This window comes from Panthera uncia, chromosome A2 (genome assembly GCF_023721935.1).
Source record: "Panthera uncia isolate 11264 chromosome A2, Puncia_PCG_1.0, whole genome shotgun sequence".
NCBI classification, from domain to species: Eukaryota; Metazoa; Chordata; class Mammalia; order Carnivora; family Felidae; genus Panthera; species Panthera uncia.
This window is the reverse complement of record NC_064816.1, coordinates 6,579,399-6,603,621: the sequence shown is the minus strand read 5'-3', so window position 1 is coordinate 6,603,621 and position 24,223 is coordinate 6,579,399. Positions and strand designations below refer to the sequence as shown.

Genomic DNA, 24,223 nt, shown 5'->3' with positions numbered 1-24,223 from the left:
CTTGCTCATTATAGGTTTGTAACAGAATTCTTTTTTCCCTTTATTCTTTTTCTGTTTTGTCATTTAGTATTGGTAGGTTTTGTGATTTTAGGAATTTTTCCATTTCATCTAGATTATCAAATTTATTGGCATACAGTCTCTTCCAATCCCTTTTCCCCCCTGTAGAAGAATCACAGTAATGCCCCCACTTTCATTTCTGGTTTTAGTAATTTAAGTCTTTTTTTTTTTTCTATTACTATGTAAATGTTGATTACATTGATCTTTTCAAAAGATTTTTTTGTTCCATTGATAGTTTGTATTTTTTCCTCCCGTCTATTCTTCTCTAGTTTTTATTGACTTCCTAATGCTACCTATGTTTTCTCCTTTTCCTGTGGGAGAAGGCTCGTGTTCGACCTCAGTTCTAGTCGATCCATTCTTCCTATAGAAGCTGAATTGCCTCAGTAATGTAGTGTGTTCACCTCCATGCTGAACCTCTTCATGTACAGCCTGAGGAAGAGTGATGTGATTGGGGCGCTTGGTAGGTTTCTCAGCCAAGGAGCCCCTGTCTGTGATGGGCCACTGGCCTTTGAACCAAGAGGACACCAAGGGACGCAAAGGCAATTGTTAAGAATTTAAATCTTCTGGTTATTTTTTCCTCTGAAAAGATACATTTCCTCTGTTCCCAAAGCAGCTATGATTTGCTTATAGTTGTCACTGCATTTGTTTTTCCTCAATAACCTTTTCAGTAATTCCTTTGTTCCTTTTCGTCCCTATTTGTAGCACTAAAATTCTGTGCTTGGTCCAATTTTGTATAGCCATTCCTTAGATCTCTAACATTAGATGTGAAGCACATACATCAAGCACTAGCATGGTTTCCTCAAAAATCATCCTCTCTTGGGGCACCTGACTGGCTCAGTCAGTGGTGCATGCGACTCTTGATCTGAGGGTTTTAAGTTCAAGCCCCAGTTGGGTGTGGAGATCACATAAAAAATAAATCTTAAAAAAATCATTCTGTCAGCCGTTGATCCTTCCTTCACATTTTCCCTTAAAATAATGCAAGGGAAAGTTTATTACAGTCAAATAACATGCTTTTCATATCAAGACTGTTGTTTTACACGTGTAATTTTATGTAATCCTGACATTTCTTAGAGGTATTTTCTGATTTACCCCGTTTTTTAAAGATCCTAATTGGAATGGCCTTTATCCTGGAAATGTGACACTCTCCTTGATTATCATACTTTTCCTGGAAACAGTGACATGATCTGAAACTTTCAGTGTAGGAATCTAGATTTAAATGGTAGTTTGCTGAGGTGTTTCTATGTAGTGTATGTTGCATAGGATAAGTCTGAGATATCGCCTTACTCTTTCCCTTCTAGCCTCCTTTTTTCATTCCCTTTTATTGTCCTTGTTTTATCACACCTACACTTTCTTTTTTTTTTAAGTTTATCTTTGAGAGTGAGAGCTTGTGCATGTGTGAGGGGGGAGGGACAGAGAGAGAGAGAGAGAGAGGGAGAGATTGAGAATTCCAAGCAGGATCTTCACTGTTAGTGCAGAGCTCAATGTGGGGTGCTCTAACTCATGAGTTGTGAGATCATGACTGAGTCGAAATGAAGAGTTGGGTGCTTAACAACCGAACCACCCAGGCGCCCCATACCTTCATTTTCCATCACTGTGGTCTTAAGATACACCTGAAGACCTCAGATACAAACTACTTTTATCAGTGTATGACTGACAATGGGTGGAGGGAGAGAGGAATGAAAAATGAGCATTTAGTGGGTAGAGTTTCAATTTGGGAATATGAAAATGTTTGGGAATGGAGAGTGATAATGGTTGCACAAAATCAATATGGTTCATGCCAAATCAATAGAACTGTACCCCAGAAAGTATTTAAATGTTAAATTTTATGGGGGCGCCTGGGTGGCGCAGTCGGTTAAGCGTCCGACTTCAGCCAGGTCACGATCTCGCGGTCCGTGAGTTCGAGCCCCGCGTCAGGCTCTGGGCTGATGGCTCGGAGCCTGGAGCCTGTTTCCGATTCTGTGTCTGCCTCTCTCTCTGCCCCTCCCCCGTTCATGCTCTGTCTCTCTCTGTCCCAAAAATAAAAAAAAAAAAAAAAAAAAAAATTTATGTTATGCCTATTTAACCACAATAACAAAGAAAGTGAAATGGCACAAAGTAATGGAGAAAGACCATGAGACTCCTTTCAGATAATATCTTTAATTCCCTTGTAAGAGAATACTGAATTGTTGAGTGTTTTAGTCAGCAGTTTGTACTGGGATACTGAAATCACAATATTGTGGTCTATTTAATAATTTGTTGTTAAGGGGTTTTCCTGTGTGTTGCAGTTTTTTAAGTGCTCCCTCTCATCCACCCACTAGGTGCCAGCACGGAGTTGTAACTAGAAATGTCTCAAGGAATTGCCAGTTGTCATGTAGGGGGCAAAATCAGCCTGAGAACCACTGGAGGAAATCAATTCCATGGTGTTAGCTTTCAGAGTGATGAGAATAACAGGAAGAACAACATGTTGGAGGATAAAACATGAGTAATTTTGGAAATGGTGAGTTGAGGTGCCTATGGAACACCTCACTGGTGACAGTACCTCAAGAGTTCAGTTGTACTGGTCTGGTGTTCGTCAGTCTACACTGGTGGCAGTATAATTCAAGTACATACTTCTGTAGGTTAAGAGCCTACTTCCCTCCCACCCCCTAAAACACAGACATACATACAACACTATATTCAGCAAGGGCTATGAAACATCAGTAATCACATTTTGAATACTACTGGACTTGCCAGCTTTTGCTTTGATATATTTACGTGCTAAATTAATGTAAGTAGATTTCCTTGAGTACATTGTAATTACAGTGACATCAGCCAGACAGCAGAATATGAGGTAGTTCTCCACTTGTATTCTCTGATAGGAACAATAATTCGGCAGGCTTCCATGAACAAAAGTGCCTTTGTTGGATTTTGGGATCCATGTAAGAGACTGTAAAACCTCAGTAGAGCCCAAGAACAAGGAGGGCCATTTTGAGAAGGCAACCTATGCCTTGGTGGCAGGATTGTTGACTGTGGTCCCAATTAGACCCAGAAAAAGCCATGTTCCTATGTGGATTTAGCTACAGCCCCATATGGCCTTGACAGCGGCATTATCCCTCAGGCGCCAATAAGAGTCACGTCCACCCATGCCTCCAGTAACAGGCCTGCTGACTTCACTCTGAGATGCAGCCCTTGAACAGCCAGCCTGTGACTCAGCTGTTGTCTTTCCCATGTAGTAATCAAGAAAGACTTGTGTCCATCTGTGTTCCTAGAGGCAGGCCTACTAACCTTGGTCTGACTGCAGATATTGAAGCAGCCCATAACCCAGCTCCAGACACTCTGGCCGTGATCTAGAAGGAATCATCCTCACCTAGGGACCTGGGTGGAGACTTCAGCCATCAGTGCCCACCGAGGGAGGCCTGCAGAACTTGGTCATGGATATGGACCCTAAGGCAGCTCTGTGACATGGCTACAGCCTCTCTCAGCTGCGTTGTGGGGCCATTAATGCATGTTTAGCGAGAGAGCCATACATTTCCACCTGGAAAAATAGCCCTGCCATATGTGAACCCTGAAGAGATCCCTTGTCTTAGTGTCAGCCGTACTGGCCAAGGTCTTGAAGTGATGTCCTTTCCTGGCCAGGGACCAGACAGGGTTGATTCACCTGGTAACAGGATTGTGTACCACAGACTCCAGTACAGACCCAACAGCAGCCATGTGACCTGGTCTTAAACCCACTTGACTATGATTCTACAGGCAAAACCATCCGTGATAGGTCTATGAAAGCAGTCTATATGCTCTGAACTATACAGTTGCCTGCAGGCAAGACCAGCAGACCATTAAATAGCCTAAGCTGAGCTGACAGGTGAAGGACTATCTGTCCTGATGTGACCCTGTAAAGACTGGAAGAGTGATTACTCAAATGTACAGATAAAATGCAAAAAGGCAATGATGACAGGAATTAGGTAATACCACCACAGGAAGTACCCCAAGCTGAGCAACATAACAGTAAATGCAGCAAATTTTACCAACCTTTATATATTTGCCACTAAATATTAACATATAATAGAACTGCATCAAAACACATACTGTCAAAACAGCATATTAGCATAAGCAAATATATTATTAGCACAGAAGTATCTAGAGCCTAAAATAGGAATTTCTTGTTTAATAAAGTTGGTATTTCAAATTCAAAAAATTTGAATTTGAAGCAAGTCAAGAACAGTTTATAAGTGGTACTGAATCATTTGGCCATTGTTTCTGGGGGAGAAGTGACTGGATCCAGTCCCACACCCCACATGTTAAACTATATTCCTAAAGAGTTAGGATTAAAGAGTTCAATGTTTTTCGGGCACCTGGGTGACTTAGTTAAGCATCTGACTCTTGATTTCATCTCAGATCATGATCTCACAGTTCATGAAAATGAGACCCCACACGGGGCTCAGCACCGACAACACAGAGCCTGCTTGATTCTCTCCCCCTCTTTCTGCCGCTGCCCCACTTGCACTCTCTCTCAAATAAATTTTTTAAAAAGAGTTCAGTGGTTTTAAACAATACATTTAAGATGAAAATCATAAAATCTGTATATAACCAAGTTTGAATAGACTTTTAAAGGCAAGAGAGTAAAGCCCGATATTCTCAAAAACGCTCTTTGCCCACATAAAAATTCAATGTTTTGTGCTGTTAAATGTGAATCTCTAACATAACAAAATAGATAATTCAGTTGATGCAGTTATGTTTAAAAATGGACATGTGTAACTAAATCAGTGTTTTAGAAGATTTTTATTAACTCTACAAAGACAGTCTACTCAAAATCAATGCAAACATGATTAATGGAGTAACTTTAGAACCATTCCTGAATAAGGGAAGAATGCTCAGTGTCAGTACTTTTTCACAAAACAAATACAAAAATAGGTATGTGAACAAAAATATGAAAGGTTTATAAAATGTCATTACATTGAAAGCACAAGGAATCCATGATTAGAGTTGACCATTGTGTCCAATGTTAAATAAAATGAAAGAAGGGGAAATAAAGGCCTAAATACAAGGTTGATGGAATAGGGGCAATACACTGGTTTTATTTAATTTAAAAAAAAAATTTTTTTTTTTAACATTTATTTATTTTTGAGACAGAGAGAGACAGAGCATGAACAGGGGAAGGTCAGAGAGAGGGAGACACAGAATCTGAAACAGGCTCCAGTCTCCGAGCTGTCAGCACAGAGCCCGACACGGGGCTCGAACTCCCGGACCGTGAGATCATGACCTGAGCCGAAGTCGGATGCCTAACCGACCGAGCCACCCAGGCGCCCCATCTGGTTTTAAAATTAGGGGGAGATAAATACTGAAAAAAAATGAGATGCTAGACCTAAGTCCTTTATTTACTAGTAACTACATGATATTATGGACTAATGTTCCAAATGAAAAAAAGGATTTAAAGTGTGATTTAAAACAGAACTCTACATATAGTATGCATAAAAGGAGACTAATAAAAGGCTAGAGGAAGATTAACAAGTTGAGGAGAAGCAAGCTGATGTAACTGCTCTATAGCACTTAAACAACTTCCGTGAATAGGTAGGAGTGTATGGCTCCAAGTCCCTCTTGTCACCCATATCATGAGGAAACCTCTCGAGGCAGAAATTTCATGACTGCATTGCAGACACTCATGTCCACGCACAGCCTGGACACCATTGTTCTCCCTCCCTGAAAAGCCAGGACTATATTAACATGTCATTCCCATTGCCAAAATTCTTGAGCGTGTGATTTGATTATTCCTTTCTTCCAAGGTCTTAAGTTAGCCTGTCACTATCTCATTGATGTTGGCAGAGAAGCTGAGACATTGACGTCAGAGACAAAGGCCGTAACTCAATCATGGTCTAGCCAGCAGCACAAGCATCAGCATGTCTGAATTGGCTCCCTTTGTCCCCACGTCTGTCTAGGGTTACAGAGGGCCTACATGGATGTGTCCGTACACCCTGGTTGCTAAAGGAAAGGAATACTGAGCTTGTAGAATCTAGCTTATTTGAAGCAGGAAGCAAGCCTGCTCTTTGTCTCAATGGGAGAGATGATCTCAGCGTTCAAGTTTCTTCACTGCAAAGGTACATTTAACAAATTGCCTAGGGAAAGAGTGTTGACGGACTTGCCTTCTTCCCAGGTATAAAAGTGATGGAGGGCAAGAGAGAAAGGTACACAGGTAATTCCCATTCAGGATTGACTGTGAAGCTTGATTTGGATGATCATTACAATGGTCTGATTAAGCCTCAAGAAAAGTGTCACCAAGCAGCTGCAGCCCTGATGGCCACCCATGATGTAACCCAGTGTTGCTGGGGCATCAGAGTTGTATGAATTTGTATCACTAAGGCTGAAACGAATTTGTGTCTGTCCCTTTCCACACCCAACGTTCACACTTAGGAACTGTCAGGGATGGCATCAAGCACAGGAGATTGTCAAGACCAGCTATATTCACACCATTTTTCTGTTTTCACAGCACACGGATAGAATGACAAACAGTCAGACCCCTGCTGCGACACCTGTTGCTTGAGCTACACAGATGATATGGTTGCTTTGCCAGATTGTGGTACTGGATAAAGGGGCGGAAGAGCACATTCATTATTCTCACCCTCCTGCTGCACAGCTTGAATAGAAGAGTGTATGGGCCTCCCCAGTTGGTAGGGCAGTGTTCCCAGGGCATGTGTTCATGGTGTCTCACATCACTAGGTGTAAGCTCACCTTTTCGCCACTCATCCTATGCTTCATCCTGAGATTTCATGGGATAGGATCAGGTGAGAGAGGGACACAGGTCATCCTTCCAAAACTGACAGACACGGTTTACATCCCCTACCCTGGCCAGTAGGTAGGGGACTCCAGTGTAGATGGACTCCATGAGCATTTTCAATGATGATGTAGTCCCTGTGTTAGCAATGTCCGATCATGCCAGTCAAGTAAGAGCATTCAGGTAGTAGAAGACAAAGAGTGAATTGTGTAGGTCCGCTTTGGGACAGGATGCAACCTGGAAGGCACAGCAACTAGACTGGTCTAGCCATCAGGGCAAGGATACATCATGCCCGCCAAGAAAAGGTCAGGATACAATGATAAATTTTAAAACAGACCTATACAACCACCCACAGGAGATAAAAGGTCTGAATCAGGCTGAGCCTGATGTGGCTTGAACCCACATACCTTGAGACCATGACCTGAGCTGAAGTCGGACACTTAACCAAATGGGCCACCCAGGCGCCCATTACTGTTTTTAAATCCGTAAGCAGTTGAAGACTAACATGTTTGCTAGACCTGACAGTTATTTAGTACATAAAATTTAAAGTTGCCTTCCTCGGAAAGGGAGGGATTGCTCGTAGCCACATAAAACCCCTGCCTAGTTTTTTTTTTTTCCTTTTGGACTCTTTTTCCCCATTTTTAAAAAAATTTTTAATGTTTATTTATTTTTGAGAGACAGAGTTTGAGTGGGCGAGGGACAGAGAGAGGGAGACCCAGAATCTGAAGCAGGCTCCAGGCTCTGAGCTGTCAGCACAGAGCCTGATGTGGGACTTGAACTCATGAACCGCAAGATCATGACCTGAGCTGAGTCGGCGCTTAACCGACTGAGCCACCCAGGTGCCCCTCCTTTTTTTTTTTTTTCTTTAGGTATTTACCTATAAACTCTCGATGGTCCTGAGTGGCCCTTTGCTATGAGCAGTGGTCTCCTTTTCTAGATGGTCCGTTTCAACCTCAGAGGGACTGGAGTCTATCTCCAAGACAGCAACACAGGGAATTCCCAATTTTATAATAGTTTGACTTTCAAGAAGATGCTCTTACATATTGATAGGCAGTGGCACTCAAGGGAGCCCACGCACACTGACCAGGAGATTTACAAACCGGTTTGAGTTGAGAAACCTCCTGAGGTTTCTTAGGAAACCTCATGGATAAAATCGGTAAGATCCCTCATAGTCCACCAGGTAGGCAGGGGTACACATCATGACAGAAGCGAAGCAAGAACAACAGGGACATATGTGAGGGCCACTGCTGTCTTTGGCAGAGAAGGCTGCTGAGGATCTCCTGATCTCTTTGTCCCCCACGGGGGAATGTAGTGGATGAGGAGACTCCCCCACCCCCCACCTTGGGGTTGCAAGGAACACCACCACATAATATGGAGGAGAGGTAAGTTGTTTCTGGTTGTCCTTACAAGTTGGTAGGGAGAAAATGTTACCGACTAGGTCTACAGTTAGCATTTATACCAGCGAATCATAACATTTATTATTAGGGAAGACAGATGGGCCCTATAGAAGAACAAAAGGGCAATTTACCAGAAATATAGGATGACAACATTTGTATGCATCTAGTTATAGTGCCTCAAAATAAAAGAGACAGAGTTAAAAAAAACAACAACCTTACTATCCACAGTGATAGTGACGCATTTTAACATACCTCTCTCAATAAAGGACAAAGAAGGTTTGTAATGACACAAATTTTAAAAACACAGTAAGATTCATCCAACAGATGCACTGACAGTCAATTATACCAAATAATTACAGAAGAGGTGGTGTTTCCAACCACACTTAAAGGATTCATAAAACTTGACTACACATGAAATGTATTAGTTAGGGGCACCTGGGTGGCTCAGTCGGTTAAGTGTCCAACTTTGGCTCAGGTCATGATCTCGTGGGTTCAAGCCCCACATTGGGCTCTGTGCTGACACCTCATAGCCTGGAACCTGCTTCAGATGATGTGTCTCCCTCTCTCTCTTCCCCTCCCTGCTCGCACTCTCTCTCTCTCTCAAAATGAAATATACCTTAAGAAAAATTGAAATTTATTAGTTAACTGAAATCCGTTTTAACAGAATCTTCCCTCCAGAGTGGTTTAAACCAGTTAGGAATTTATTTTTTCTTGTGTTACAGGAAGTCCAGAAATAGGCAATCCAGGGTTAGTACAGACAAATAATACTGTATATATCCCTGACATATCATCAGTAGCCTCTGACTGTCATCCTCTTGGTCTATCTTCTAGGAAAGAAGAAGAAATAGAATAGAGGGCAAATGGTAGAGAGAAAATTCCAGATGAGACATTCCCATTTCCATGAGCTTTTCTAGAACCCACAAGCAGTGACCTCTATTTCTCACAGGCCAGTACTATGGGCTTATGGGCAAAGTGGCAAAGAAGTTGGGAGATGAGTCCTTAAAAAACTGTCCACACTGCCAACTTGAATACAATTATATAGTTTGTTACTTTAGGAAAAGAAGGGTGGAATAGATCTGGGGATAGCAACTCATTGTATCTGACACATTAGCCCACACAGAAAGTCTCCAACAATTTTCTGTTTGAATCTGTCATACAGAATCTGTATCATGAAGACCATGCATTTAGTGTATAATGCAATTAAGTTAGAAATCTATCAAAAATAACATATGCATGGAGTCTTCACATTAAAAAATACATTTCTAAATAAACTAGGTCCAAGACATCTTGATGAGGACTGGAAAACATTTAGTAGTAAATTACGGTGAAAACATTTATCAACACTTCTGTGACGTAGATTAAGGGGACTATAGAGCACCCTATAACCTTTAATACTTAACATGGTGTCGCTCTTTCAAGATGAAACACTTGCTGATAAAGACAATCACAGACCCAGAACATTTGTAAGATTGGTCCCAGGAAGTCAGGAATTGTGCCTGGAGGCTTTCTACATTGGTCACAACAGGGCTGCTCTCCAGTGTGACTTCTACAATGAGGAATGAAGTGTCAAGGATCAGTAAAGGCTTTCCTGTAGTTATTTCATTCATACTTTCGGCCCAGTGTGTATTCGCTTGTGCATTATAAGGTTAGTGCTGGTGCTGAATGCTTTTCCACACTGAGTACATTTATAGGGCTTCTCTCCTGTATGAGTTCTCACATGCACCCTCAGGCAAGAGGAATTCCTAAAGGCCTTCCCACATTCTTTACACTCATAGGTTTTCTCTCCAGTGTGAGTTCTCTTGTGCACAATGAGGTAAGAGCCCGTGCTGAAGGATTTTCCACACTGACTACACTCGTAAGGTTTCTCTCCAGTGTGAGATCGTGTATGTTTCTTAAGGGATGACTGATCAATGAAGGCCTTCCCACAGTCACTGCATTCGTAGGGTTTCTCTCCGGTGTGGGTTCTCATGTGCTTCTGAAGGGATGAAGGAACAGTGAAAGCCTTGCCACATTCCTTACAGTCATAGGGTTTCTCTCCAGTGTGAGTCCTTCTGTGCACATTAAGATGGGAGCTCTGGCTGAAGGACTTTCCGCAGTGATTACACTCATAAGGTTTCTCTCCAGTGTGAGATCTCACATGTTTTTTAAGGGAAGACTGAAAAATGAAGGCTTTCCCACAGTCACTGCATTCATAAGGCTTCTCTCCAGTGTGAGGTCTCACACATTTCTGAAGGGACAAGGGGCCAGCGAACACTTTCCCACGCTCATTATGTTTTGAGCTTTCCTCCACAGTACACAGTTTTTGGTGGGTGCTAAGCAAAGCTCTTTCTCTATAATCACTGCATTCACAGAGCTTCTTTCCAGTAGGTATCTGGTCATATACTGGAAAGGAAGAGTGTATGCTGAGGGACAAAAGACACTGGTTACACTCGTGAGGTTTCTCTCCTGTGACAGTCCTTAAGTGTTTCCTAAGGGAGGACTCTTGATTGAAAGCTTTGCCACAATCCTTAAAGGTCTTCTCTCCACTGTGAGTACTTACATGACTCCTAGGAACTGAGGGGTGGCCAAGGTCTTTCCCATTATCCTTATATTTGTGGCATTTCTCTCCCTTGCAATGTCTTGTACACATCAAGTGAGAGTTCTTTCTGAAGAATTTTCCACAACGATCAAATTCCAAGGGTTTCTTGCTGGGTTGAGTTGGTACCTGCTGAACAAGGAGTAAGTAAGTAAGTATTTCCTCACTTTCTTTACATTCATGGGAATTCTCTTCCAAGTGGATTTGGCCATACACAGGAAACACATGATTACGACTGACATTTTTACTATTTTTCAGTGCACGTATGGGAATTTTTTTTGCTCTATTCTTTCAAGTTGAATCAGCTCCAACCCAGGACTCCATCATCCCTAATAAAGGACATCCTAAATACGGAGTTTTGCCAATAATGAGTAAAGACTGAATTAATTATGTATTAAATACTTCACAATGGAATCATATTTAAATAAATGTTTACTTTTTGGCATGCTCTGTGAAACAGCAAATGTTGAGCCAAGTTTAGAGATTCCTCTAATTTTATGAGATTCAGGAATACTTTCCTGAAACAGCTTTATGGTGAGTGAATGCCACCTGCCTCACTGTCTCTCCTCATTTGGAAGCTAGGGCTTTAACTCCATGACATTCACAGACTTCTCCTCCTGTAAAAGACCAGGAATCATTCCTAGTGCATCTTACCGTCTTTATGTCATTGCAAGTTTTTTCTCTAGGAACATTCTGTACAGGAAATGCATCTTTTGATTTCAGTTGAATATCCAAGCCTGAAATTGAAAATTTTTATAACTATTGGGATAAAAAAATAGGGATAACAGAAGGACGGACACAGGAGCCCCATGGATGTGTTTTCAATAACACTAAATATAGAGAGGAAATGTGAAACAGAAGACGTAACCCATGACCAGAGAAATTATTCTAGGAACTTGGCTCTTTGAGAAGATGCCATTGATAGGAATGAGCAATGGAATGGGAAGTGTTTTACTTAGAAAGGATTCTGGAGGTTTGAGACAATAGGAGAGTGTATTATCTGGAAAGCAAAGTAGGGAGAATGGCACAAAAAGTATTCAAAGAAAAGTAAAATTTACAGAGGAATTAAAACAGTATTTTTCTCAGGGCGCCTGGGTGGCTTAGTTGGTTGACTGTCTGACTCTGGTACAGGTCATGATCTCACGGTTCATGAGTTTGAGCCCCGAAGCCCCGCTTTGGATCCTCTCTCTCCTTCTCTCTCTGGCCCTCCCCTGCTTATGCTCTCTCAAAAAGAAATATTAAAAAAAAGAAGAAAAAAAAACCCAGTTTTTTTTTCTCTGAGACCACACGAAGATATGAATGAGGGGAGAGATGGTCAAAGAGGGAAAGTTCAAATAATGGCCTCCGTGTTGTCAACACAAATCAACATTCCTAAAAGGACCATCCCACATCAGCTATGGCTGCTCCACACAATGACTCCCTTCTGCCTGGGACTCACCTATACAGGTACCTTGGAGCATTCCTCTCTCCTCTGTGCTCAGTGCTTCCTGCCCCACCTCAGTGATCAGACTGTGCTTGCAGAGAGGGTACCCTGCTCGTAGAGAAAGACACATGAGGTGGGAGGACTGTGAAGGAGACAAGAAGTCTGTCCACAAAAGTGGTTCCAATACTTTGATACTAAAGGATTCTGAAGCCAGGCAAGTACCACCTCAGGAGTGACAAAGGAATCAGATCCAAGCTTTTCCACAAGGTCCCCCAAACAAACACCTACATAACGTCCTGTCCACATGGAACAGACCCTTGACACCCAAACCCAAGAACAAATACACACTGCAATTACCTAAATGTTGTAATAATACTGAAAATGAAATCAATGCATTTTTACTGGAAGCCACGAGATTCCCACAAGAGCAGGGGCCACTCATTTCGTGTTGACTGTGTACTGCCGTTCTTTTCACAAAACCCAGAACACGGTGTGTGATGAAGGACTACCTGCTGCATGAAGAAACGGAAAAATGAAGGAAGGAGGCCAGTCTCACCCACAGAGGCCAGGTTCCTGTAGTTCTCCAGCATCACGTCTCTGTATAGGATTTTCTGAGTAGGGTCCAGAAGTGCCCACTCCTCCTGGGAGAAATCCACCGCCACTTCCTCAAAGGTCACTGAATCCTGAAACATCGCACACATTCGGGCTCAGCCAAGGCCCATTTCTAACTATCTAGCAAAAGAATGGTGGGGGAGGCTGCCAGGACCGGGGAAGGAGACCAGCGCACTGCTTGGGAAGTGCAGTTGTGCTCTGAAGGTCTCTTGTTATCTACCCCAAGGCTCAGTTCTTGGAACTCTCCTCTTTTGCTCTCCTTGCCTGGACCACCTCATCCAGACTCAAGCTTTTAGCAGCTTTTCTAACACATAGTTGACCTGATATTTCCGCCCAGTAGGTTGTGAGGACCCTTCCAGTCTTAGTCAAGATCATACAGACTGACCATACTGCAGGAGGAGAAAAATACTTGGAAAATGAATGAATGATTTTCCTAGTGAAAAATCTCTTTTCCTTCATAGCACCCAGCAGAATATGGAACGAATACTCAACCTGGAGGAATATCTGGAAAAAAAAAATTTACAAATGTTGTAGTAATCGAAGCCTTTCCAAAGGCATTCTTTCTCTCGTTCTGAGACGCCCAAAGAACTGGGAAAGCCTGAGGCCAGCCCGCTGGAAGCTGTGGGTTGTGGGCAAGACACGTATCCTTTGGAAACAGCATTTTTTTCTTTGAAACAGAATAATTTCCTATATACCTGTGACCAGGTGGTCAGCAATCCTGCAGCCATTCTTCCTCTTGTGTGTCTCCCTCGTCACCAGACAGGGTGCTGAGCAAGCCGACCTAGAGAAGACAGAAGCCATGAAAGTCTAGGCTTGACAGATATTCAATGCTTACAACCTAGAAGCTTCCTCATACTAGCTTCAGAGGGACCACACACCCACACACACAGTACAGTTCACCTTAAGATTTTATCTCCCTATCCAAGAACAACTAGGAATTAGAAATCTAATATGTTCTTTTTCTTTTTAAACTTTTTTCTGGGCCAAACTCCTAAAGATGTCTAGGGCCAATAGGCATTGCAAGGAGCAATGAGCCCCCACTAGTTCCAGAATGCCTCTAAATGTCACTTGCCCATGAAAGAAACCAAGGCTCATTTGAGAAATAGCTGAGTCCAGTGCAGAATGTGAAGTGTTCAAGGTGAGTCTGGAACATCTTTTTTAAGTTATTTTTTTAATGTTTATTTATTTATTTATTTGAGAGAGAGAGGGAGAGACAGAGTATGAATAGGGAAGGGGCAGAGAGAGAGAGACAAAGAATCTGAATCAGGCTCCAGGCTCTGAGCTGTCAGCATGGAGCCTGATGCAGGGCTCGAACTCACAAACGGCGAGATCATGACCTGAGCTGAAGTCGGATGCTTAACCGACTGAGCCACCCAGGTGCCCCAAGTCTGGAACATCTTATAGCAGAAAGTAAGAATCCCAGCAAAGACTAATGGAGTTGTGTCAAAAATACACAGGAGAAAACTTAAAGGAGCTCTCCTTGGCTTAAGATGGAATAATTTAGGGGCCCCCGGCTGGCTCAGTCAGAAGAGCGTGTGACTCTTGATCTCAGGGTTGTGAGTTTGAGCCCCATGCTGGGTGTACAGATTACTCAAAAAAATAAAATCTTAAAAAAGAAAAGAACAATTTAATAAATGACTGCAGTCAATTGAAATCATCAAATGTAAAACAAAATCATGAGTTCATAATGATATTTAAAAAAAGCCTTAATGGTCAGTATTGGAGAAGGCCAGGATATCAAGTCATAATTCTGAAAATTCATGAGAGGCAAGAATCAAGCATGTGTCTCTCTCTCTCCTTTATGAACAATAGTTTACGACTGCTAAGTTGTTGTGATGGGGAAGAGTTCTTCTTTATACAAGAATTGTACATGCTTTATAAGCTTTGTTTATTATAAAGAAAATGCTAGAGTCAGAAAGTCACCATTTGCAACCAATAGTAAATTAATGAATCTAAGCAATAACAATCAGTGGTTACTCAATTATTAGGGGAAAAGAGAGTGGGGATGTTTGCTTATAGTTTTCAATTTTGAAAATATGTTAAAACTAAAAGGAAGAAAGATCTGTGTGAATATGATAGACTTCCACAGATTCTTTGCCATTAAAATTTGTCTTCTCTCCCTCACACCCTCCCCCCCGATTTCCTCTGTGCTTCAGCAAGAATGTTATTGAGAAGAATCTATTCGAGAAGAAATATCAGATTCCATGACCCTTTTCTCCTACATACTTCAGAGTGGCCCAGGAACTTGGACATTCTCTAACATAACCGCAGTGATCAAAATCAGGAACATTTAAACATGGATTTAATATTATACGCTCTCTATGCAGAATATCACTAACTGGTCCAGTAATATCCTTTATAGCAATCATTTTTTTTGTTGTTCAGTTTTTTTAATGTTTATTCATTTTTGAGAGACAGAGAGAGACAGAGTGCAAGCAGGGGTAGGGCAGAGACAGAGAAGGAGACACAGAATCCAAAGCTGGCTTCAGGCTCTGAGCTGTCATTACAAAGCCCAACGTGGGGCTTGAACTCACGAATCGTGAGCTCATGACCGGAGCCTAGGCCGGACGCTTAACTGATAGCCACCCAGGTGCTCCAGCAATCACCTTTTTAAAAGTGTATTTATTTATTGGGGGGGAGGGGCAGAGAGAGAGGGCGACAGAGAATCCAAAGCAGGCACAGCGCAGTGGGGCTCGATCTCATGAACTGTGAGATCATGAGCTGGGCTGAAATCAAGAGTTGGCCGCTCAACTGACTGAGCCAGCTGGGTGCCCCTCCAGCAATCACTTTTTAAATTTCCCATACGGCATCATGCCCTCAAACCATGGTTCTTTATGCTTCTTTAATCGGGACCCATCCCTCAGCCATTCTTCATCTTTCAAGATACAAAGAGTCCAGGTCTGATGTTTGACGGACTCCACCTCAGTTTTGGCTTTTCTGATGTTTTCTCATGATTAGATTCAGGAAGTTCAGTTTTGTTTTGTTTTTTAATTTTTGATGTTTATTTATTTTTGAGAGAGACAGAGACAGAATGCGAGTGGGTTGGGGCAGAGAGAGAGGGAGGCACAGAATCTGAAACAGGCTCCAGGCTCTGAGCCGTCAGCACAGAGCCTGATGCGGGTCTCGAACTCATGAGCTGTGAGATCATGACCTGAGCTGAAGTCAGACGCTCAACCGACTGAGCCACCCAGGCACCCCAGGAAGTTCAGTTTTGGATGAAGGACTACCTGACTGATGACTGTCCTCAGCGTGCCACCTCAGGAGGCCTTAGGTGCCAGTCTGTCTCATTATAGGTGAGAACTATGGTCAGTTGGTTAAGGTGGCATGCCACAGGTTTTTCGATGAAGTTACCATTTTCTCCTTTTGTAATTAATGAGGAGTCTTATTAACTAGGGGGATAACTGGAGACTGTATAGATAAGCTGGGAACCTTTATCAAGGAAGGATCAAGCTGACACTGGAACCAAGTGATAAATCTTAACATCACAAAGATGATGTCTGGATAGCAGGTAAGTTCTGGTATGATGTAAAAAGAAACAGCACCATCTATAAAGTACTTTTGCCAAAAACAAAAAAAAAACAACAAAAAAAAACCCCTGACAAATCCTTTCATCTAATTAGCAGTTTACAGAAGAAAGAGTCTGAGGGGACATGTTAACATCATGAAGATATAAGATGATATCACGAAGATACAAGCAGCCAAACCCAGTCTGGGGGACAGACAGGAAGGACTTGTAACAGCTCACAGAAGCGTGTGGACCTTCCATCTCGATTCCAACAACACCAACTGCAGAAACACACTTTGAGACATTCCGGGGGAACTGAACACAGACTGGGTATTAGATGATACTGGCAAAGAGAAAAGCAGCCCCTGACATCCAGGAGCAGCCCTGGGACCATCAGCGAGGCCTGTGTGTTCTATTGAACATGAACGACGTCACAGAACAGCAACAGCAGACACGGCCACTCTGACCACGGCATACGAAGACACAACAGGGCTGTTCTGTAGTCATGTCTGAACACAGAACATTATCTAAGCCTCAGAAATGACTCAGCGTCCCCCCTTTCTGGCCAAAATGAACAACGCTGCTTCCTTATCAATTACAGCTTCACCCCTGGTTTATTTTCCCTCCTTCTTGGTAAGCTTTACTAATAAATTCGATTGCAGAATTGCCCTCACTTCCTGACAACATCTAATCCGGAACCCTCCACCAAGAGCACCTGCCACGAGCTCACACCCTGGAGGTCTAACACCCTTGGACTGAGAGGTCCCCCGGTGCACAACGCTGTGCATTCTGCCTTGCTGCAAGGAGTGATAGACCCAACCTGTGCAACTACTTGTAGCCAAAGACCACTGAAAATATCAAGAAATGTTCATTTAGGGAGTGTGATAACGGTATTGTGACAATGCTAAAAACTTCTGTTAAACATTTATTTTTATTAGTGGACTGCCTCCTTAGTCTCTTGATCTGTAACAGCTCTCCCTTCCTCGTTTAGCCCCAAACCGGGTTAGGTAGTTATATCCTCATGCTGTCCTTTCCTTTTACTTTATTATTATTATTTAAAAATTTTAAAGTTCATTTATTTATTTGGAGAGAGAGAGAGAGGCAGAAAGAAGCAGAGAGAGAGGGAGTCAGCACTCCCTGCACTGTCAGCACAGAGCCTGACGCAGGGCTTGAAGTCATCAACTGTGAGGTCATGACCTAAACTGAAACCAAGAGTTGGATGCTTAACCAACTACGCCACCCAGGTGCCCCATTATTATTATTATTTCTTTAATGTTTATTTATTTTGAGAGAGAGAGAGAGAGAGCGAGCAAGCGAACATGAGCAGGGGAGGGTCAGAGAGAGGGAGAGAGAAAATCCCAAGCAGGCTCAGTGCTGTCGGGACAGGGCCCGATGCAGGGATTGATCCCACCAACCGTGAGATCATGACCTGAGCTGAAAAGAAGAGCTGGATGCTTAACCAACTAAGCCACCCAGGCGCCCTACACGTCCTTTTCTATTAGAGAGACAACTCAAATTATGAGCAAAATGATATGATGTCTGATATTTGTTCTAACAGGAAAATAAAACTCAGTAATAATATACAAAGGGAGGAACAGACATTATAAGAATGGCAAGCACTGGTAATCACTGAAGATAGGTGATGAGTACAGGGAGATTTTATCATAGCACTCTTGACTCCTGAGTATGTTTGAAAGTCCATAATTAAAACTTTTAAGGAAAAGAAAAAAAACTTCCATGCAGAAAGGGACATTGAGGACGTGCACCTGTCTAGACTCTGGCATCAGATTCAGTAGCAAAAGCAAATCTTAGGTTTTAGTCCAAATTCACATTCTTCATGTAGTCCAGAAAACATCAAGAATAATTTCATTTCGAGGGCGCCTGGGTGGCTCAGTCAGTTAAGCATCCGACTTCGGCTCAGGTCATGATCTCACAGTTTGTGAGTTTGAGCCCTGTGTCGGGCTCTGTGCTGACAGTGTGGAGCCTGGAGCCCAGAGCTTGCTTTGAGTTCTGTGTTTCCCTCTCTCGGTCTCTGCCCCTCTGCTCCTATTCTGTCTGTCTCTCTCAAAAATAAATAAACATTAAACAATTTTTTTTAAAAAGCATAATTTCATTTCAAGAGGGTCCTAGGTGGCATTGCCACACTAATTGCAATTCGTATGAGCAAATGGACTTATCTCTGGAAAACTCAACTTCAAGCCAAGCCTCAAAAAATTCCCTCACATAAAGTTCTAAGTAAATTGAGAAAGCCACACTTTAAAATGTTATAAATGCAAATACACAATGTACCATGAAAGAAAAGCAGCCAAAAACACAGGCAGCAGGAAGTAAAGGCAAAAAATACTACTTCAGATATTCAACTTTTTAGACAGGGAATATAAAAAACTGTTAAATTAAGAGAAATTCGGATGAATATGGAGTAAGATGCTATAAAGATGGTCAAGCAATTTAAGAAAGCTAATATAACTTCTAGAAAGGAAAAACATACTCATGAAGTCAGAAAGAAACTCAATGCAAAGTTCTAACCAGATTAGAACTTTGTTAGCACCGTTTGCTGAGAAACTAGCTACAAATTTCCTAGTATTAGTAAACGACACTAACCTTTAGATTCTGAAAGCACAATAAATTCCAACCTGGATGAATAAAAAGAAATCCACACCTAGATTCATTATAATTTTTTTCTTCTTCGGTGTTTAATTTTTTTGCCCACCACCACCTTAAGAGCAGCCAGTGGAAAACAAAGATCATCCAAAAAGGAAAAACAAGCGACGACCCAGTTCCGACAGCAATAATGGATGTCACACAAGAGCAGGACAGTACCCTCACTGTGCCAAGAAAAAATAACCATCAACTTAGAATCCTAAATCCAGTTAAAACATCTCCGTTAGTTTAAGAGCAAATTTATGACATCAAGCCTGAATCTAGTCAAGCTTCTAGACTAGCTACTTTTAACAGGAAATATAGGGATCAAACACAAAGACACGGTATCAGCCAAATACATAATGGAGAACATTTTAAGGACAAATGACTTAGTATCTCCACTAAGTCAATGGAATTAAAAAGAAAATAAAAAGGAGAAAGGAGAGGGGGATGAACAAAAACCAAAGTGATACATACTTCAAAAACAATATGGGGGAAGAGTTAAGATGGTGGAGAAGTAGGGGAATCCGGGGCTTTCCTTGTCCCTCAATCACAGTTGTATTCAGGTCAGATCAGTTGGAACACCCAGGAAATCAATCTGCAGACTGGCAGAAGGAGGGAGACAGTATGGCAGGTGTGAGGTGCATGGAAGTGAAATGGGGGAGAGGAAAAATTGGTGCGGTGGAGAGGGAGGGAACCCTCTCCCTGGAGAGACAAGATGGAGAAAGAGAGAGGGGCTAAGAGAGTGCAGCATCCATTCGCACAAGAGGAAAACCTCTGTGGACCACAGACTGGGGAGCAAGAAGTACTGACAGTCACAGGTGTTTTTTTTTGTTTTTTTTTTTTTTGCAAACAGTGTTTGGAGCTCACATTCTGAGGTTTTGGAAGTGTGCAACTTTCTTCAGAGTGGAGCTGGGGTGCGTGCTCCTAGGGAGAGGGAGCTGGCCCCCCCGGAGTGCACAGCATGGGGTAGTGATTTGGGGGCAGACTGGGAAAGAACATTTCCTTTCCTGGCATACTCGTAGCATACTTATCCTCAAGGACAAAAGACCCCGCAGGCGGCAGCAAAAGGCCTTTCATTGCAGGGGACAGGGGCACACCCTGAGGAAATTTAACCTTTGCTGATTTTAATTAATTATTATTTATTATTTTTAAAATGTTTATTTATTTTTGAGAGAGACAGAGAGAGGGATGGAGAGAGAGAGGGAGACAGAATCCAAAGCAGGCTGCAGGCTCTGAGCTGTCAGCACAGAGCCTGATGCGGGGCTTGAACTCAGGAATGGCTAGATCGTGACCTAGGCCGCAGTCAGTCACTCAACCGACTCAGCCACCCAGATGCCCCTAACCTTTGCTGATTTTAGTGGTGCTACATCACAGATTCTATGCACTGTGCAGGCAGCAGACATGGTACTATTATTCAGGGACAGAGGACTTCAGGCAGACCGTGGAGAGGTTCTACACCGGAAGAGGGGAGTGGATCCGTGTGGTGCTGGGTCCTTTAAGACTTCCGAGTTCTGAATGCCAGTCACGCCAAAGAAAAAAAGCAGGAGAGCTGTGGCGCAGGGCAAGCTGACTGCCCTCGCTATTCTGTGAGGGCTGCCTGAACAGCGGAGGCTGTGAGATCCTCTGTTCAGGGATGAGATTGGGGTGGCGCCATTTACCCCCAACACCAGCAGGGTGGGACTTCGGAGGGCAGCAAAGCGGCCCCCAGTGGAGGTGGGCCCTGCTTACACCAAACTCCATCCCCCTGGGCCCGGCAACTGCTTATTTACTGGGCCAAGACTGACGCTGAGCCAACGCAGTGGGACTCTCCTACATCAGACCAGCATGGCCAGCACCCTGCATGCACCAAGTGTACTGAAAATCAAGTGCTTCAAAATGACACCTGCAGTTCTGGTGGAAATAGGACCAGGCTTACTTTTTTTCTTTTCTTTTCTTTTTTTTTTTTAATGTTTATTTTTGAGAGAGAGAGAGAGAGGCAGGCAGAGTGAGTGGGGGAAGGGCAGAGAGAGACAGACACACACACAGAATTCTTTTTAACGTACGTTTATTTATTTATTTATCTATCGAGACAGAGAGAGACAGAGCTTGAACAGGGGAGGATCAGAGAGAGAGAAAGAGACACAGAATCTTAAACAGGCTCCAGGCTGAGCTGTCAGCACGAGCCCGACGCGGGGCTCGAACTCACGGAGTGTGAGATCATGACCTGAGCCAAAGTCAGACGCTCAACCTACTGAGCCACCCAGGAGCCCCTGGGCTTACTTTTTTTCTTTCTTTTTTTTTTTTCTTTTGGAATCAGGCTCAGGGTTTCTTGTTTGTTTCATTTCCTTTTCTTTCTTTTTTGGATCAGGCTTGAATTTTCATTTCCTTTCTCCCCTCCCCCCCTCCCCCTTTTTTTTTTTATTAGTTTTTCCGGGTTTTTGATTCTCTATTTGTTTTTCTTTATTCCCTTTCCTTTTCTCTTGTTGGGATCAGGCTTTCCTCCCCTCCCTGCCTCCCCCCTCCCTCCCCCCCCAGCTTATTCTAACAAAGAATCAAAGCACACCTAGGTAAAGGTCCAAACACTCTCCACTCCAAGCAAGGAGGAGCTATGCAGAGGAAGACCAATGGGAAAGAGCAGCCAAAATGCAACAACAGAGTGCACACAGCATATACCAGAAACATTTCCTCAAGTGTCAGGCCCTGGGCAGTGTATGACCCCTTTCTAACACAGCATTATTCTCAGGTGCAGGATACATAACAAGCTGTCTCCATCGCTCTCCGCCTCTCCCCCCATTCTCAAAAATAAACATTTAAAAGCATGTATCTTAAAACTAGACTTAAAAGAACCCTGTAAACTTTGGGTCTCAATCAGTGCTTTACAACCCTAAGAAATGGTATTTTCTCAGGGGCGTGAGGACTGAGGATTGATTTAAATCTGCATAATCAGAGACTATGATCTAAAAGTGAAAATCCTGGGGCACTGGGTGGCTCACTTGGTTGAGCATCTTCAGCTGAGGTCATGATCTCGGGGTTCATGAATTCAAACCCCACATAGGGTTCACTGTAGTCAGGCCCATTTCAGATCCTCTGTCAACCACTTTCTGGCCCTCTCATGCTTGTGCTCTTTCAAAAATAATAAACACTTAAAAGTAAAAAAATCCCAATCTGGTAGTAGAGAAAAGGATACATTTTTAAGGTGCTTTGGGGTTATTACTACATTTAGACACTCCAAACTCAGGATTTATAAAAACCTCCATAGCCCCTTGTTGAGCCTTTTCTTGACACCCCCATGAATAAAACATCTGCCTGGACACAGAAGGATTTAAGAATAATGAAGAGGACCACTGTTAATATTATTTAATGGTGGTACCTAGAAGTGGAGATCTGTGGTTAAAAGAAATCTCAATACCTCCTGGTGGGCTGTGCTTCTCAGGCAGACCAGCTCCAGAAAATACCTGCCAGTAAACTGAAGGCCCTTTAAGTGCCAGGGACTCTATTACTAATATTAAGTTTACAGATCAGAACCATGTTTTTAAAATGGGAAGTTTTCTGGAGCCTGGCAGGCTCAGTCAGTGGAGCATGTGACTCAATCTCGAAGTTGTAAAGTCAAGCACCTTGGTGGGTATAGAGATTATTTAAACTTCAAAAGCTTTTAAATCTTTAAAAAAATGGAAAAGTTTCAACCTACATTCCAAACCCCCCCCCCCCCAAAAAAAAAAAAAGATTTTGAAGAGGGTAGGTTCTTTTCTTCACTACATAATGAGCACAGCAAGACACGGTACTGTTAGGTGAACTATGAGGATGCTTACACACATTTACTGATCACTGATTCTTGGCTTTGTTCTGTGGACAAAGAATATTTTGTGACAGAAGTAAAATGCCCTAGCCCTCATGAGCTCCCCGCCAACACACAGCTTTGGCCAATAACTCTATCCTGACCATCTGTGTTTATGCACTGCACTGGAAACCCAGGACCTCTCATTTCTAGAGGTCGTGACAAAGGTGCACCTGCAGATGCAGAGGTCAGGCTGTTTATTCATAAACATACAGCTAATGAAATCGGATTCCTTGATTTCACTGTTTCTGAGGGGGGTTGGGGGGGGGGGGGAGGAAGGAAATTCCAGAGAACCAAATGGTCCAGAAATTCAGACAGTGGAATGTCTCTTCTCACTGCCTGCTCTGCTCCCTTCTGCTACAGTGAACAATCCTGGACCCTCACCTCAATGTTCTTCTACTCAAAAGACTACCAAAGGGCTGACCCCACCTCCCATGGATGCAAACATTTGGGGCAGGAGAGTGGGTGTGGGGTGTTGCACCAATTTTTATGTCAAAGGTAAGTGGAGGGAACCCACACAAGATGCCTTCAAAGTGCCAAGCAGAACCTGGGGACATGAATGGGGTTGGCATCAAACTACCGCACCAGATATGAATTTCCCATTTGTATGAATCTCATTTGAGAACTAATGACATAGGCTTCTCTTACTGGGAACCTTATGGGCTTTGACAGTCCAGTTAGGTTTAGGGTAAGCAGTGTAGAAATGCTGGAGATTTCCTCGCAAGCATTTGTAAAAGTCATGTTAGAATAACTACATTTATACCAAGCCACCATAGGCTCCTACAAATCCAGGAACACTTTGCCATGCATTTGCCTAGAATCTTTGATCTCTTTAAAAAAACAAAACAAAAAAAATAAGACCTCAAATTGAAAACAAGCCTTCAATCTCAATGGGTAACTCTTCTTTGATTAGAAACCTCTGCATTTCCAATCTGTGCATTATTACTGACCAAATTTTCAGATCAAAAAAAAAAAAAATTCCTACTTTAGAATTTTCTTAAAAAAATTTTTTTTTCAACGTTTATTTATTTTTGAGAGAGACAGAATGCGAGTGGGTTAGGGGCAGAGAGAGAGGGAGACACAGAATGCGAAGCAGACTCCAGGCTCCGAGCTGTCAGCACAGAGCCCGACATGGGGCTCGAACTCACGAGCTGTGAGATGTCCTGAACTGAAGTCGGACGCTCAACCGAGCCACCCAGGCGCCCCAGAATTTTTGTTTAAAAAACAAAAATACCTCAGTGGCTCAGTCGGTTAAGCATCCAACTTTGGCTCAGGTCATGATCTTGCGGTTCCTGGGTTCGAGCCCTGCATTGGGCTCTCTGCTGTCAGTGCTGCCCCTCCTCTGCTCACTCTCTCTCAAATAAATAAGCAAACATTAAAAAAAAAAAAAGAAGTCCCTCTCACCACTAATACCAAGATCATTGTACCACATATGGGGTAAGAACGGAGATGTATTTCAATACAAATTTCCAGAAA

The 24,223-nt window shown here is 42.8% G+C and overlaps 2 protein-coding genes across 4 annotated transcripts in view; one reads left to right on the top strand and one right to left on the bottom strand.

Annotated features, from left to right (window-relative positions):
- The window catches only part of EIF3G (eukaryotic translation initiation factor 3 subunit G), a 767,140-nt gene that overhangs the window by 374,134 nt on the left and 368,783 nt on the right, over positions 1-24,223 (top strand). The gene's annotated exons all lie outside the window — the stretch shown is intronic.
- The window catches only part of LOC125930556 (zinc finger protein 177-like), a 29,267-nt gene continuing 9,816 nt past the window's right edge, over positions 4,773-24,223 (bottom strand). Inside the window, exons 2-6 of the mRNA XM_049642427.1 lie at positions 13,481-13,566; positions 12,730-12,856; positions 12,189-12,281; positions 11,405-11,487; positions 4,773-10,882 (exon numbers count right to left, since the gene is read on the bottom strand). Coding sequence (XP_049498384.1) covers positions 9,779-10,882; positions 11,405-11,487; positions 12,189-12,281; positions 12,730-12,856; positions 13,481-13,513 — 1,440 coding nt within the window. The 5' untranslated portion in view covers positions 13,514-13,566 and the 3' untranslated portion in view covers positions 4,773-9,778. The remainder of the gene's footprint in view (positions 10,883-11,404; positions 11,488-12,188; positions 12,282-12,729; positions 12,857-13,480; positions 13,567-24,223) is intronic.